Source organism: Neopsephotus bourkii, unplaced genomic scaffold (genome assembly GCF_033783945.1).
Source record: "Neopsephotus bourkii isolate Nb327-2 ecotype Australia unplaced genomic scaffold, CSIRO-AGI_Nbou_v1 NB_1768, whole genome shotgun sequence".
NCBI classification, from domain to species: Eukaryota; Metazoa; Chordata; class Aves; order Psittaciformes; family Psittacidae; genus Neopsephotus; species Neopsephotus bourkii.
This window is the reverse complement of record NW_026902242.1, coordinates 6,346,741-6,363,348: the sequence shown is the minus strand read 5'-3', so window position 1 is coordinate 6,363,348 and position 16,608 is coordinate 6,346,741. Positions and strand designations below refer to the sequence as shown.

At 47.3% G+C, this 16,608-nt stretch overlaps 3 protein-coding genes across 6 annotated transcripts in view; all 3 read left to right on the top strand.

Annotated features, from left to right (window-relative positions):
* The first annotated feature begins 3,178 nt into the window (after positions 1–3,178).
* On the top strand, positions 3,179–7,074 carry POLR2D (RNA polymerase II subunit D). Its single transcript, XM_061378965.1, has 4 exons — positions 3,179–3,330; positions 4,961–5,141; positions 5,604–5,699; positions 6,479–7,074. The coding sequence occupies exons 1-4, from the start codon at positions 3,258–3,260 to the stop codon at positions 6,555–6,557; spliced, it is 429 nt and encodes a 142-aa protein (XP_061234949.1). The 5' UTR covers positions 3,179–3,257; the 3' UTR covers positions 6,558–7,074.
* A 2,330-nt stretch (positions 7,075–9,404) lies between these two features.
* On the top strand, positions 9,405–10,102 carry LOC133226022 (vesicle transport protein SFT2C-like). The gene has a single exon (XM_061379131.1). The coding sequence runs from the start codon at positions 9,434–9,436 to the stop codon at positions 10,097–10,099; it is 666 nt and encodes a 221-aa protein (XP_061235115.1). The 5' UTR covers positions 9,405–9,433; the 3' UTR covers positions 10,100–10,102.
* Positions 10,103–14,894: 4,792 nt separating this feature from the next.
* Positions 14,895–16,608, top strand: part of WDR33 (WD repeat domain 33) — a 68,450-nt gene continuing 66,736 nt past the window's right edge. For 3 of the 4 annotated variants that reach the window (XM_061379147.1, XM_061379146.1, XM_061379148.1), the window contains exon 1: positions 14,895–15,013. The gene's annotated coding sequence lies outside the window, so the exon portion shown is untranslated. The remainder of the gene's footprint in view (positions 15,014–16,608) is intronic. The other variant, XM_061379149.1, reaches the window with a different exon arrangement.

Sequence of the window (16,608 nt, the reverse complement as noted above, 5' to 3'; positions counted from 1 at the left end):
TATTGTGCAACCAGCTGATAGTATGTTTAGTTGTCATTATATATGTATTTTAAAACTTAACAGATCTTGCAGGAGCCAGTTTTGCATTCAGAGGCTTATTATTGCTTTATTACTGGTATTAATATGATTAAAATTGCTCATACATGTTCATTAAAGTTTTGGATAGATACTTTTAAAAGGAGTAGAAATAAACACAGGTAAAATGGTATGAAAAACTAAACCTGAAGAGTAACAATTTGAGAACACAGGTGAAAAAGCATGCATCGCTGGTGATGTTACCTCCCCAAGAATCTACTCCTATCACATGCTAGAGACGTTGATGACAATGAAAAGAGATTAAGGTTTCAATATCCTTATCTCATCAATTTTACTCCATGCTATTTTTTTTAACAACTGTGTTGGAGCATTTAGTTGTTACTGGGTCTGTTTTTACACTATGGCAATGTACAAATTACCATAGTAGGTCTGTCTAACAATCCACTACCTAATAATGTGGCTCCAGCAAATCAGTACTTTTTGTCCTGGAATATGGAATACTAGAGGCTCTGTTTCATGATAAATTACATTTGGCCAAGTCTTTTTTTAATCAGGTCATTTTAGGATACAACCTGCAAATATGCCTGGATCTTCCTATAGTCATTCACTTTGTTTTAACCTAGCTCATCTTCCTTCTTTATGCACATTTTGCAATCGAATCGATAAATGCTGGAACAGTCATTATTAGTGAGGAGGAAGCCAGTGCATTTAAAAAATAACACACAAAAAGGCACTCTGTTAAGTTTAGCTTGTAGTGGCTGAACAATATTTACTGTGGTTTTTAGGTTTGGGGGGCTATTATTAAAGTCGGAATGCTCTCGTTTGACTCTTGAGACCTTAACCAAACCTATCGGTGATAATGAATCTTTACCTTTCATGATAGCTTCTTTAGCTGTACTTATAAACTCTTGCAAGTATCTGCCTTTCTCTTAATTGTGTTTGGTTTTGTATACTTAAATAGAACAAATCCGGGGGGGGGGGAGGGGGAGCAACGATGACACTCATAAAACAAGAAACATGAAATTAGTAACTTCTGCAAACTACCTGCTGCTCTGAGAATCATGAGGTTCTCAGTAGATGGAGTGAGAAGCCATGAGGATTCCAAGTGATTTCAAATGCTACTCTCATCAATCTGGCATGAATTTCCTTGCTTTCCTGTAAACCTAATTGAATTTGTTTAACTTGCCAGATGTTCCCCGATATATTTTCATTCCATGTTCCTGAATGTCCTTCTGCTTGTACCACTTGGCAAACCAGTTTTCAGTCAGTTTTCCTGCCATGCTCATTTATCCAGGTAACAAATGTTTAAGATCTATTACTTGATCGTTTCATGTACTTACAGTTTATGTTTAATGCATTCCTTTTCCCAGCATGCAGGAAATGATTCACCTAGGCACAGATGCAAGTTGACGATAACAGGGGTGGTTCCATCATAAATCCCCCAACAGTCTATTTTTACCTTTCTTTAAGGGTTCAGGATGACATGGTAAGGTCTGATAAGATGATTACTTGAGGAGTCTTAGGCTGGTTTGGCACTTACATGTGAACTCTCCAAGGAAAATACTACTTCATAAGTTATTTTGCCTGCACAGTTTCAATGACATAGTGTTGGGAGAGCTGTTATCATGTTCAGCTTGCCTATGACATTCAGGGGTCTGGAAATTGCTCCTGGATAGCCTGTAAAAGCAGCTTCCTTTTCAAAGTGCATGATTTATGATATCCACACAGACTGAGGTATATTAGAATCATAGAATCATAGAATAGTTAGGGCTGGAAAGGACCCCAAGATCATCAAGTTCCAACCCCCCTGCCATGGGCAAGGACACCTCGCTCTAAACCGTATCACCCAAGGCCTCGTCCTACCTGGCCTTGAACACTGCCAGGGATGGAGCATTCACAACCTCCCTGGGCAACCTATTCCAGTGCCTCACCACCCTAACAGGAAAGAATTTCCTCCTTATATCCAATCTAAACTTCCCCTGTTTAAGTTTTAACCCATTACCCCTTGTCCTATCACTACAGTCCCTAATGAAGAGTCCATCCCCAGCATCCCTATAGGCCCCCTTCAGATACTGGAAGGCTGCTATGAGGTCTCCACGCAGCCTTCTCTTCTCCAGGCTGAACAGCCCCAACTTTCTCAGCCGATCTTCATATGGGAGGTGCTCCAGTCCCCTGATCATTCTCGTGGCCCTCCTCTGGACTTGTTCCAACAGTTCCATGTCCTTTTTATGTTGAGGACACCAGAACTGCACACAATACTCCAAGTGAGGTCTCACGAGAGCAGAATAAAGGGGCAGGATCACCTCCTTCGCCCTGCTGGTCACGCTCCTTTTGATGCAGCCCAGGATACGGTTGGCTTTCTGGGCTGCAAGCGCACACTAAGCCGGCTCATGTTCATTTTCTCATCGACCAGCACCCCCAAGTCCTTCTCCTTGGGCTGCTCTGAATCTCTTCTCTGCCCAGCCTGTAGCTGTGCCTGGGATTGCTCTGACCCAGGTGTAGGGCCTTGCACTTGGCATGGTTAAACTTCATGAGGTTGGCATCAGCCCACCTCACAAGCGTGTCAAGGTCCCTCTGGATGGCATTCCTTCCCTCCAGCGTATCAACCGAACCACACAGCTTGGTGTCATCGGCAAACTTGCTGAGGGCGTACTCAATCCCACTGTCCATGTCAGTGACGAAGATTTTAAACAAGACCGGTCCCAACACCGATCCCTGATGGACACCACTCGTTACTGGTCTCCAGCTGGACATTGAGCCATTGACCACAACTCTTTAACCACAGGGAGCTAGACAGAAATCCTGGTACAGTTAACACTTCCTCAGGTCACAGTTTGCTGTCTGGCTGGAGGATGCCCTGGTAGCCGAACGGAGCAGGCTGTACCTCTGTGATTCACTAGTGGTCTGAAGCCAGCCCGGTGAAGATCCATCTGCTGCTGTGCAGTCTGATGAGGGGGACCAGCACAGTTTTGAGCTCTTCATCTATCTCCTGATGGACCGAGCAGAAGGAGCCTTCTCCGTGTTCGCTCGTGTGAAAGCCGGGGTGGGGGGGGCCCCCTTACATACAGTCTACGCCTCCAGACTGCTGTCTGTGCCCGCCGACACCGCTCCTCCCTCCCGCCTAGCCCGGCCCAGGCCCGCCCCGCCTCCTGTCAGCGCCGGGCGGCTCGGGGCAACGGCTCCCTCTGGCGGGCGGCGGGGCTTCCGGTGCGGCTGAGGCGATGGCGGCGGGCGGCGGCGACCCGCGGACGGCAGACGTGGAGGAGGACGCCTCGCAGCTCGTCTTCCCCAAAGGTACGCGCCGCGCGCTGGCCGAGCAGGGCCGGCGAGGGGCTGAGGGCGGGCGGCGTGCGGAGCCCGCGCTTCGCTTCCCTGAGGGGAGGAGCGCTCCCCTCCCCGCCGCGCCGGCCTTAAGAGCATCTTCCAGTGCGTCAGGGGCTACAAGAAACATGGGGAGGGGGCCTTTGGACAAGGGCCGGTAGAGACAGGACAAGGGGAATGGCTTTAACCTGCCAGAGGGGAGATTGAGATGAGCTCTTAGGCAGAAGTTCTTCCCTGTGAGGGTGCTGAGGCGCTGGCACAGGGTGCCCAGAGAAGCTGTGGCTGCCCCATCCCTGGCAGTGTTCAAGGCCAGGTTGGACACAGGGGCTTGGAGCAACCTGCTCTAGTGGAACGTGTCCCTGCCTGTGGCAGGGGGTTGAAACTGGATGAGCGTTAAGGTCTCTTCCAACCCAAACCATTCTAGGATTAAGAAGAACCCTGTGATCTGGTAATATACGTCTGTTCTCATGTGGACTGCTGTGTGTGCATACAGGAATTAAAACCCCTATCAGGGTATAGCAAAAAGACTCAGGTTTTTTTATATAACCGTTACTTTTTCATCGATGTTTCTTGACATAAAAACAGTGCAGTGTCTTAGGAAACCAGCTGTCCAGATCCTGCCGTTGTAACTAGGGGCACTAATAATAGGCTGTGTATGCTTTTCAGAAAACTACTTAGTATAAATTCCAGAGCTGTGTTTACACCTCAGAGCGGTTCTGGATGGGGAGAAGGAAAAAGAAAATGGGATCGTGCTGCATTGGTTTTTTACTTATGAACAAAAGCACAGTCCTGAAAGACAGGTTTTGTGGATGTTTTACATTAAAATCTATAGCTTACCCATGTGCAGCCCAAGTTACTGTACCACTCTGTATGACAGAAAGGTCCCCAGTCCCTTTCTACCCTTGCCCTGTATCTGACTGATTTTATAAAACAGTGCTGAAAGGCATCCCGGGGTGCAGTCTATGATGCTGATGCTCTGAACAGGTCATACTGCTGGTGTTGAAAGACCTTGTTACTGCAACAGATACGGCAATAATGAACAAAAGAGAGTTAGCTAAAAAGGGGGGGTTGGGGAAATCAGTTAAGATCGGTTACAACTTTTTTCTGATGATAGAATTTCAGCAGGTCAGTTAACATTTGAGGTAAATGAAGCCCCTTTTTTATACATTCAACAGCATCCACATTTACTTCAAGAATTCAGAGGCTTCCAAAGGTTGCCGGCATCACTTCCAAATTTTTTGGGTACTACAGTTATAACTATTTTTCTCTAAAACAAGTCATATTAAGTTCTGCCAAAAGTGGGTGAAGGAAAAAAAGCATTGCAAAAATGTGACAAATCAGAAAGTTCCTGCTGCATATGTAAAATGTGTGGTCAAAGAGACAAACACATTCAACTGTTACTCAAAGTGGTGTCATTTTTACCAGCATTTTCAGTATTGCTGCATGATCACAGGTGAAAGGGCTTGCACGATTACCCTGAAACACACTCTTCATTTACTTATTGCCCAAAGCTAAACTTACACACAAAACCTCTGTAAATGCACTTTTTTCATCCATGCTTTGCCTTTTCCTTTCCTGCTGGTGTTCACTCATTCAAATGTAGAATTCGAAACTGCGGAAACTCTCCTAAATTCAGAAGTACATATGCTGCTTGAGCATCGTAAGCAACAGAACGAGAGTGCAGAAGATGAGCAGGAGCTTTCAGAAGTCTTCATGAAGACCTTGAACTACACAGCACGCTTCAGCCGCTTCAAAAACCGGGAAACCATTGCCAGTGTGCGTAGGTGAGTGGAAGAGTTAGGGTGTAGGAGTATATTAGAGAATTTGCTGTATATTATTGATGCTGCTTTATGAAAGTACAGTTCAGTGGTGTTTCTTGATTTGTACTATAATTCTGAATCTTGTCTTTTCTGAAGAGGGCAGAAATTTGATCGTAGTTCTTCGTGGAGCGTTGTGCTTTGTCTAAGCCAAGCCTCCTGAACACAGCTTTGTTTCCAGTATTTGTATGAGAGCCGGTTGCATTAAACAGGAGGATTTTGTGGACTTTGAAGAGTGATAGAGGGGAAGTAAACAGATGTGACTGTTTTTTTTAATCTATGCAATTATGTAATGAGTCTTTCCTCCCGAAAAAATCATTGGCTTCAGTGTCAAAAGCAGAATGAAGAAAATAGATCTATCTGGTTTAGTTTGTGTCCTTTTCTATTTCTTTCTTTCTTTTAATTTCACCAAGTTGTCTTTCCTTACAGTTTGCTGCTCCAGAAAAAGCTCCATAAATTTGAATTGGCATGTTTGGCTAACTTGTGTCCAGAGACAGCTGAGGAGGCAAAAGCTTTGATTCCTAGGTAAGCGTTTATGTATGATAAAAAGACTGCTTGGTACTTTTTCCATGATCTAAAGCCAGCTATGGGCAGATGTCCTCCCTGCAGTCCAGCTGTTGATGGAAACACTTCTGGTCTTGGTCTTTCTTCACCTGCCCATTGATACGACCATGAGGCACTGTTTGTAAGTGTCCCTAATGCACTTCAGACAATTTTTACTAGATTAAGTGTAAACAGCTTAAATTGAGGGTCTTAGCCCACCCAGCTGTGGTTGTGTTTGTTGGGGTTTTGTTCTATGGCTTTTTTTTTCTTCCATTGAAGCAAAGGACAGTGCTCCTATGAACTTTGTGGATGATGTACAAGCAGTAATTTCTTCCTATTTGATTTGTTACCTCATGACCTGAGATAGAGGAGGGAAGAGAACATTCAGCTGAATTACAGTTTCTTCCTCACATGCTGTGGATTTCGTAGCAAAATTGGATTTATGAGCATGTGGCTACAATGACTTCATTTAGAGTCTGTTTAAACCTGCACCTGCCTTGCCTTTCTGATGAAATGTTTTGAAATCACTCAGCAGAAGGTTCTGGGCAGGATGGAGTTCTGTCACTTAGAGAGGAGGCACTGCATAGGGGTTAGAGTGGTATTTGTATAGTAACATTGTAGGTGGGTCCTGGTGGTACCATACAGGTGGGTGATGATGGTGTTGAGACTGATGGGACAGAATTATGGCTGTTTGAAATTAATCTAGTGGATGAGATTACTTCTAAAAGCTTTAATGTATCCTCATTGTTCTTATCTTGCAGCCTGGAGGGTCGGTTTGAAGATGAGGAATTGCAGCAGATTCTTGACGACATTCAGACTAAACGCAGCTTCCAGTATTAACACTCAACCCCTTTATCTGAACAGGAAAACCTGGGAACTTGGACTGTGTCTTAGCCATCTGGACCAGTCTTGCTCCTGGCTGACTGAGGGGAGTTGTGGATACAGGGTATTCCAATGCTGTGTCATCCATAGGTGCATTCAGACTGGAGATCAATGTCATCCTTTTGGTTTGTTTCACGTGTGTGTTGGCAAGGGTGCCTGTATTGTGAGAGCCAAAGAACCTGAAAAGCCTTTTCCCAGTGGCTCGAGTATTTGTTTCTTCCAAATCCTGCTCCCCCATTTGGAAATTTTCAATGTGATTCTATTTTCTTTAGCAGAAATGTAGATGTGAATGCTTTTTTTTGGTGAAGAGATGGAGAAACTTGTCCTTGACTCTCAGGAGGCTTGGTGATGGGTGGCATCAATTTCTGTGATGGTTTCTTTTTTTATTGTTTGATCTGTGCACTGGACTTTTACAGCTTCAGTAATTTCCTATTATATTATTGTTTAGTGTAAATTAAAATATATTTCTAATTAAGGCCACGTGGTTCATAAACACTGGGTGCATATTATTTTATTAATGAGGACCCTTTTTGTTAAAAATATCCTGTGATTACTAATCTGTGTTGGAGATCTGAAGACTCCAAGTGTGTAAGAGGCATTAGTACCTATGATCATAGTAAGAGAACATTTGGGCAGCATCTCCCTGTTTGCTTTCCTGTTCTCTGCCAAGTGTTGGTAGGTACCCAACATATATTCTGTTTCAGAAAAGAAAAAGGTGAGGAAAAGCAGTAATTTTGATATTAAGAAAGTCAGGTCTCCACCCTGGCAGGGCTGGACTCCTTCAGTAGCTTCTAATGGCCACAATCCTAAGAATCAAACAGTAAATGACATGACACTATGGACTGATGGCTCTTGGTGGTACAGCCTGTGGAGTGGCACACTCAGCCTTACCTTAGCTCAGAAGTGGGAGTTGGCAACCATCACAGACTGTTAGCTTTTAGTTAGGATAAAATTCTTACTCAGCCCTCTCAAATCCTTAGCAATTGTACCACCACACCTGGAAGGAGGACACTTTTGCAGGAAAGCTGGGACAGAAAGGAACACGGGTTTGTTAAGGCACTGCTTATGGTGATAAGCAAGAGTTTCACTGCTGTGGCAAAAGGGAAAGATGGGATTATTTAAGCTCTTGCTACAAACTTAATGTTGCTGCTACGTTGGAAGGCCAAGCTGGTTCATTCATTTCATGACAGCTGAATGGGTTACAGCTTAAGTACTTTACCTCAAAATAGCATTTATTTCTTTGCTTTACTGGCATTTTGTCTCCTGCAAGCCAAAAAAACAGGCACGCTTTTCTAATCAACCATGGTAATTTTAACTGGATCAGAATAATTATAACTAAAAAACAAAGATCTAATTACATACAAAAGCAAGGAGGCATGGTGAATCTTTATTTTATAAACCCCAGTGGCCCCTTTTGATACTCTTTCCAGTAGCTGCTCCCATTGAAACTCAGTTTGCCCTGTAAAATGTTGCTGTTACAGCATCTTTAAGACATTTTCGTCTTTTAAATACACAGTCTGTCTTCATGAGAAGTCATTTTTATGACACAACAACCCCACCCCTGATTAGGCAGAAGCTCTTCCCTGTGAGGGTGCTGAGACACTGGCACAGGGTGCCCAGAGAAGCTGTGGCTGCCCCATCCCTGGCACTGTTCAAGGCCAGGCTGGACACAGGGGCTTGGAGCAACCTGCTCTAGTGGAAGGTGTCCCTGTCAGTGGTAGGGGTTTGGAGCTGGATGAGCTGTAAGCTCCCTTCCAGCACAAACCATTCTATGGTACCATCTCTTCTTGCCAACCATTAAACTTTGTCCTGAGCACTCAGAGAGTGTTATGCCTTCTGACTTGTATCAATGTACCAATGCTAAACTGATCCACCAAATGGGGCAGGCAGCTTCTGCCCAACAGTGATTTCAGACTTAATCTGCATCTTGTGCGGCAGCCGAATACACTGTGACTCACCATTGCTATGGATATTGCTGCACGCTGATGATGGAAACTGATAGCTGTTTCCTGCTGTCCAAACATCTCATTTTTTCAGCCCTGCAGTGAACATTTAGAATCATAAAGGTTAAATTAGCATTTGATATTTTTATTTATTGTGTCTTTAAACCAGGGTGAAGAATTGGATGTTCTTTTTTTGTTGTAACGGTTGGTCGAGGACAGAATAGTAGTTAATGTTATTAATGAACAGCCAGTGAGTTAACAGGTTTGGCTGTTAACAGGGGTACAAGGCAAGCTCTTGGTCGTGCTCGACATCTCCAGCCCTGCTGGGATGGTTCCTACATGTAATGTCTCTGCTCTTGCAGCTCTTCAGAGAGGCAGAGACCTTGGGTTAGACGTGAGGAGACTCCAGCTGCCAACCTTGGGGGCACACGGCGCTGGGCAGCGCTCAGCCTCCGGGACTGCTGTGTCCCATAGAGCTCCCTGTGCGCTCCATCAACCTCAGGTACCACCTTCCTCTTACCCATCTACGTTTTGAACGTGACGCCATCTTCTTCCCTGCTGAAGAGAACATGAGGTGCTGCAGCTCACAGCTGCCAAGCTCTTCCAGTGGCTCCATGCGGAGCGGCTCAAGACTCTCCCTGTCACCCAACCCAACAACCTGTGCCCAGCAAACCCTGCCGCTCCCCTGTCAGACACCTCTTTTAAAGGACACCTCCGCCCTCAACCCAGCCCCGCGGCGCCGGTACTGAGGACCCGAGGCCGCGCTCCCGCCACCTCAGCCTTCCGCACACGCGCGCCGCCCCCCTAACCCGGATGCAGCTGCTCCGCAAGATGGCGGAGGAGCGGTTGTGCTGCTCGCTGTAGCGCCGTGGAACGGTGCCGGGCCTCTCCATGGCGGACCTGGGCCGGCAGCTGCAGGAGTACCTGGCGCAGTCAAAGGCCGCTACCACCGCCAATGCGGGACCTGCGCCGCCGCCCGCCGGCTGCTCGCAGGAGGAGGCAGCGGGGAGCGGCGGCCTGGGGGCCTGGCTGGGCCCGCTGAACCCCTTCTCGTCGGGCCGCAGCGCCCCCCCTGCGGGGGCCGGACCGGGCTCGGGCTGGCCATGGGCCGCCGAGGCGGACCCCTTCCTGCCGGGGCTGTCGCGCTGGCAGCGGCTGGCGGGGAGCGGGCTGTGCCTGCTGCTGGCCGCCCTCTGCTTCGGGCTGGCCGCGCTGTACGTGCCGCTGCTGCTGCTCCGCGCCCGCAAGTTCGCGCTGCTCTGGTCCCTCGGCTCGCTCTGCGCCCTGGGCGCCGCCGCCCTGCTGCGCGGGCCGGCCCGCTTGCTGCGGGAGCCCAGCCGCGGCTCCCTGCTCTACCTGGGCGCCCTCGGCGGCACCCTCTATGCGGCGCTGGCGCTGCGCAGCACCCTCCTGACGGCCATGGGCGCCGCGGCCCAGCTGGGCACCGCCGCCGCTGCGCTCCTGAGCGCGCTGCCCGGGGGCGCCGCTGGCCTCCGCCGCCTCGGCGGCCTCCTGTGCGCTGCGGTGCGGCGCGGGGGCAAAGCGCTGCCTGTGTGAGCCCGGCGGGACTCGGACGGAGGGACAGAGACTCACGCTCGGCGGAGCACGGAGGCGCCTCTCCGAGACGGGGATGAGGATGGCGCCGTCTGCTCGCCGCTTCCTTCACCTCCTTGGCGTTGCTGCTGGGCTTTCCTCGCCAGTTCTTTAACCAGAAGAACAGCGGCTGGCACCCGCGAGCGGCACCGGGGACTCTAAACGCGTTGCCTGTGCTCAGGTGACGGGCTTGGTGCCAGCTGAGCACAGGATTCTGCCTTACTGCAAAGGCAGCTCCATAGCCGTGGTCTGGAGTCTCTCCGGCTCGGGTAGGAGCTGGCAGCATCCCACTTCCCTACCTCCAGTCTAGGACCATGTGGCTGCTGCAGCCTACCTCAAAACGTGAGTGAGATTATGGAGCCAGTGAAACATAAGGATTGACTTGCCCATGACATGAAAAGCAAGTGTCTTACAGCTGAGGCTGCAGGGCTGGCTGGTGTTGGAGTGTGGGGACAGCTTAGTGAAATCTGGTCAAGTGTCAGGGTCAACGTTCAAAACAGTTAACTGCTATTAACTCATTGCTGTGCTGACCCCTACACTCCGAACATGGTTCAGTTGCTGAGCGGTGCAGTCATCAGCCACGTCAGACCAGTGGTGAATATGAATACAGTTTCTACTGAACTGCATTCCTCTCTAAAACCCCATTCTTTAAAATACCATCCAGTCAGTGGAACAAACTTTCCTGGGGCTGTGGGTCACAAAGACTGCCATAACTATAAGGGTGGTCTTGGCGCATGACAGTGATAGATAGGATGGCTGGTGCTAATCTTAGGTAAGAGCCTTAAGTCTTTGAAGGTATTGCTGCTGCCTTACAGGTGCTGTAACAGTTGGGCTTTACAAGGGTAGCTTCAGCTCTTGGAACTTTATATATATATATGTATTTAGATATCTCAGTTCAGACAGGAATTGCTTACTTGTCATAGCATGACCTTGAGAAACAAGACTTGCTGGTAATTAGGGCTTTTGTCAGCCAGCACAGCTCAGTTTCAATGCAGAAGCTAAGCAGCCTTAGGAAGGTGCTGAATTCAGGCTGACAGTCCCTGCTGGGAGTGTGGTGCTTCAGTTGGGCTGTGTACTGCGCTACTGCACGTAAAGGGGAATACCAGGCCTACCCTGCTCAGACCCTGAGTATCTCACTGAGTATTGTGTGCCTTATACACAAAATAAAGCTAAACAATGTAATATTTCCCTGATATCACTACTTATAGTTTAGTGTTTTCACCTGATACTCTGAATTAAATTGAAACTGTTAAATTGGGGTACCTAAATGTACAGAGATTACTTTAATAAAACCAATTGTGTACCAAATTTCAGTACAGACGTTCCACTAACGGTCACTCTTTTCCCTTAAAAATGTAGATCAGGGCTATCTGAACAGCATTAGATTGGATCTCTTATTTTTACAACTTCTACAGTACAGAGAATTAATTTATTCCTAACAGCAGTAATGAACTAAACCAATCCTAGAGAAGGCAGAGCTGTAAACTAGCAGGTACAGGATAAGGATTCCATATTTGGGTAAAAGAACTTGACCCAAAGAGTACAGCAGTATATTCCCATTAAGTAATCTTACCCATTTCCCAGCAGCATTGGTCACAGTACCATGGACTGGGACACTTGTGTCTCTCCTGCCATGCTGTCATCTTCTAAGATTTTACACAACAGCTAGCTCATTTTCCATTTTTCTTAAACATTTTGTGCATATTCCATGACTGTGGAATATTTCAAAACTTAATTAAAAAAGCTGCCGCTTGATACGGAATTCCACTTAACACCAAGTACCACAGTGGTTTAAGGAGTTCAGGAAACATCAGAGGAAACCCAAGCATACTCCCTTTTGTCTAGACAGAAACAGCTGGGTTTGCTGTTGGGTGCACTCTTGTTTTGGTAGAGGAAAAGTAAATTAGAACAGTCATAGTCATGGTGTTCTCAGAACTATGTCTTGGTTTTCTTGTAGAAAAGCAGTGATAACAAACACATGAGGTACAGGAAGAAGAGGCGATTTTAAAACCTATTTTGGTAATTGGCGATATCGTAGAAGTATAGTGCTATCTGTATTTGGGTACAAATTGGAAAACAAGAGGTTCCACTTAAACCTGAGAAGAAACTTCTTCTCAGTGAGGGTGACGGAACACTGGAACAGGCTGCCCAGGGAGGTTGTGGAATCTCCTTCTTTGGAGACATTCAAGACCCGCATGGACATGTTCCTGTGTAACCTTATCTAGGTGTTCCTGCTCCGGCAGGGGGATTGGACTGGATGATCTTTTGAGGTCCCTTCCAATCTCTAACATACTGTGATACTGTGAAACAAACCCCTCCAGTTTTTACCTGTTTCTCTGTTTCCATCCCAGGATTCTGGTTTTCGCCCTCCTTCAAAGCGTGGAAATTCATCTGGAGTAGGAAGTAAACCCTTCCGGCCTCCTGCGCAGTAAGAGATGCAGTGGACAGGAGACGTTGGATTCATGAAAGTACTGTTAATTTGCCCAAGAAATGTCTTTGCTTCCTTATCCTTGCATTTCAGTGTGGAAGAATGTTCCACTCACCTCTCAGAGCACCACGACCTCGCCCCCGAACACCATGGTCCCTTCCTCTTGAGTTTTCATCTGGAGAGTCAAAAGCATCATCTGGCCCAAAATCTTCAGGTCCAGGAAAGCCATCTCTCCCCCTGGGACCTCGGCCCTCATGTCTTGAGGGTCCTCCTCTTCTGAAGCTACAAGAAAGAACATGGTACAAATGTGGGGTTTAGACAGAATTTAATTGAGAAACTTCAGCCAGCTTCAGTTTAATCATCAACTCATTTCTGAACTGTTTTACTTAATACTGTAGCACATACAGTTACTAGAATAGGATTTGTAGGTGGAAAAGTGCTCATTTTCTGCTTTGAGCACTTTGTCTATTCATTTTTGTAGTTTCCCTTCATTTCCTTCTGCTGATTGTGTTGGTTGTTCAAACATGAAAAATACTTTCAAATATACTGTGTTCATTTAATAAATGCCCACCACTCAGCAGCAGCACATATCATTCAGGGTACTGTTTGCCCATTCCCACTGATGCCCCCCACCTCCCCTCTCTTCCCAGTTCCACGCTGGCCAAATTGTAACCACCATAATACACGGATGGTGTTTGCTTTGTGCAGCGTCCCCTTCCCCAGCTCATTAACGACACAGGGCATCCTATTACAAGCAAAACTTTAGATACTTTTATTTAGAATTTTAACAATATTAACCTTTTAATTACAAAGTTAAATATTTTAACAGTAGTCAGAACACAATACAATATTGTTAAACTTTTACAATTTATGTTTCATGAAAAACAATAGTTCTGTCTCCACCTCCCAGAGAACAACCACAATACAGAGAGGAGGCTGCTGTGCCTGTAGAGGTACAACAGTGGATGGAGGGAGTGCTGTGTACGGACAATGAACCATTTTACATTAACCTGGATGATTTGGGAGAACAAACTGAGCAGTTTCAGGTACAAATGGTTCAGATGATCACATTGCAATATTGTTTAGCCTTGAAACAGCACAGTTCCCTAGATGTTCTTTAGAGGGCCTCCCATTTTAATACTGGCATGGTGTGTTTGTATGGTGTGGCACTGGGTGTCATGGACAGGAGAAGGACATGGATGATGTCCTAATGCGAGAGGGATGTGGAGCTGTTGGAGCCAGTCCAGAGGATCCCACGGAGATGCTGCGAGGGCTGGAGCAGCTCTGCTCTGGAGCCAGGCTGAGAGAGCTGGGCTGGTTCAGCCTGGAGAAGAGGAGGCTCCTTAAGGGGAGACCTTAGAGCAGTTCCAGTGCCTAAAGGGGCCAACAATAAATCTGAGTGGGACCTTTGGCAAGGGCCTGTAGTGATAGGACAAGGGGAATGGCTTTAACTTGCCAGAGGGGAGACTGAGACGAGCTCTTAGGCAGAAGCTCTTCCCTGTGAGGGTGCTGAGGCACTGGCACAGGGTGCCCAGAGAAGCTGTGGCTGCCCCATCCCTGGCAGTGTTCAAGGCCAGGTTGCACACAGGGGCTTGGAGCAATCTGCTCTAGTGTTAGGTGGCCTTGTCCGTGGCAGGGGGTTGGAACTGGATGAGCTTTAAGCTCCTTTCCAACCATTTTGTAATTGTGATTCTGCACCTCTTTGTCTACACTTCTGGGTAAAAGGATGTAGTAAGTGCAATTGGGAGTGTTACTTCTCACTGGTACCTCTCAAAGCTATCACGAGTGTCCCAGTAAGGAGTGTAACAGACTTAGTGATCCAAAAGTGATCTCAGGAGGTTTGCACCATCCCCCTCAAGTAGATGATTACGAGCCTTGGCATCAGTTGTTCTTAACTTCTGGGCTTTGAAACCCCGGAGGATTTAAAAGGGAAGATACCCACGGGACTTACAGCTCCGCATAGCACGTGCCTGTTTGGTGAACCTGCGGAGCATGAACCCGCAGCAACACAGGAACATAAAGCTATGCGGGTAAGCGGGGCCGATCCGCTCAGGAAGCGGTACTACCGGCTTTGGAGCGGCTGCAGCCGCAGGCAGGCACGGCAGCACGAGCCCTGCTGCCCACCGGCCCTGTGCGCCTCATGACTGCACCCTCCCTCCCTCACAGAGCGCGGGAGTGACACAGTTACCACGCCCCGTGCGCATGCGCGCAGCAATTCGAGCCGCCACCTGCCTTTCTTCCGGCCGCGGTACCCTGACCGCCGCTTCTCACGGCCGCTGAGCGTGGTGACGTAAGGGTGCGTGCACCGCCCGGCCGCTGGTGGGGGAGGAAGATGGCGGCCGGCCTTAGTGGGGGTTCGTGAGGTGGCGGCGGCTTCCGGGACCCGGAGGGACGAGGCGACTGGCGAGGCGGCAGGGCGCGGAGTTGGGGTGTGAGAGAGTGGCTGGACGGTGAGTGCGGCTCGGTTCTGCGCTGCGGGTGCGGCGGGGAGCGGTGTAGGAAGCGCGGTTTCTTCCGCCATTTTTAGGCCGCGGCCCAGAAGCGGAGCGGCTAGGCTCGCGAAGAGGCCAAGCCCTGGCGCGGCCCGCCAGCGGCGGGGCATTGGTGCAGTAGTGAGTGTACGAGCGTTACCCGGCCTGGGGGCACTCTTGGGAGTGTGGGACCCAGGACTTGTCCGCGTAGGGCCTAGCTGCTCGGAGCGGGCCCACGGCGTGGGGTGTGCTGGAGGGTTGAGGTGGCGGCGAAAGCTGGGGCTGGGAGCAGGTTTCTTGCCTGCCTCATGTGTAACTATCTGGTTGTGGCCTCTCCTGAGTCTCTCAATCCTGCCTTTTTTTGGTTTTTTTTATATTATTATTTTATGTGTATATTGTTTTTTTTATGTCTGCCTTGGTTTTGAGTGGAGTTTGGGTGATGACTGCTTGAAGATCTGGTTTGGGAAGTCCTAGACATTATGGGTAGATGTAGCCATGTGCAGCAGACGCTTGCTTATTGTGGAAGGGTGGATGGTTTTAATGTTGATATGGTGGCACATTCCATTGGTTGAGACTCACCAGTCTATGATTATCACATGGGTAGGAAACCTAGGTGATGTGTTAAATTAATGAAAAAAGGCAAAACCACCAAACCAGCATTTTTCTGTTAGGGAGATCTCATTAAACCTTGTGCATTCTTGAAGATGGATGTAACTTCTGTCCTGTTGATTGTTATCTTCTTGGTTATGAGTACATAGGTGCATGGTTTCAAATACAGTGTTTTGAAATGTTAGTACTCATTTGAGAACATCTCTTTGTCCTACATAAGTTGTCATAGGTAAGTGGTTGTATCCTTAATTGCAATTTGTGAGTAGTATTTTGGACTCTGTTTTCCTGTGTAGACATTTGTCCCTCAACTTTCTCCTTGCAACAGATGTTTACTCTTTTTTGCTTTTATGAATTAGAAGTATTCTATCCTTCCTTAGGAAGGGCAGCCCTCCATACATATTTGTTGGAGAGCTTATAGTATACAAAAAATGTTATGTCAAAGTAGTTTGAGGTTCTCGCCTCTTGAGCTGTTTATCAGCTAAATTGACTTCTTAACAGTTTGCTGCCATATTCTGCCGTAATCATTAATGTAAGAATACGTAGTCATAAAACACATATTGCAAAATCTGGTTCTTCACATCTCGTTCAGTTGTGCTGTGATATTTTTAACCTTAAGATCTGAAAATGTAGTTGAAGTAGTTTTTTTTTTTTCAGTTCTCTGCTCAACTGCACGACAGTTGAGAAGGTAAACTTTCCAAAGCCTTCCTGCATTTGACTGCTTCAGAAGTGGATGGAACTACCATATTTGAAGAGCATCAGTTTTGAGGAATAAATGTTGAGATGCAAATTAAAAATCAAATCCCTGAGCTGCTAAATGCTAGTAACTAGTACATGTTTAACTTAGTACTCTGCTCCTATAGCTGCTAAAACCTTTTAACTTGAATGTCAGTTACTAAAAACAGTTCAAACCTTTCCTAGTTTCCTGAAATGTTGGTCCTCCTTTGAATCCTTGCAGCAGCAAACTT

Excerpts from the sequence above, each read along its gene's own strand:
- POLR2D (XM_061378965.1), top strand. The coding sequence starts at position 3,258 with ATGGCGGCGGGCGGCGGCGACCCGCGGACGGCAGACGTGGAGGAGGAC. Across the intron at positions 3,331-4,960 it reads GCAGCTCGTCTTCCCCAAAG|AATTCGAAACTGCGGAAACT; the intron begins GTACGCGCCGCG and ends ATTCAAATGTAG. Across the intron at positions 5,700-6,478 it reads GCAAAAGCTTTGATTCCTAG|CCTGGAGGGTCGGTTTGAAG; the intron begins GTAAGCGTTTAT and ends CTTATCTTGCAG.
- LOC133226022 (XM_061379131.1), top strand. The coding sequence starts at position 9,434 with ATGGCGGACCTGGGCCGGCAGCTGCAGGAGTACCTGGCGCAGTCAAAG.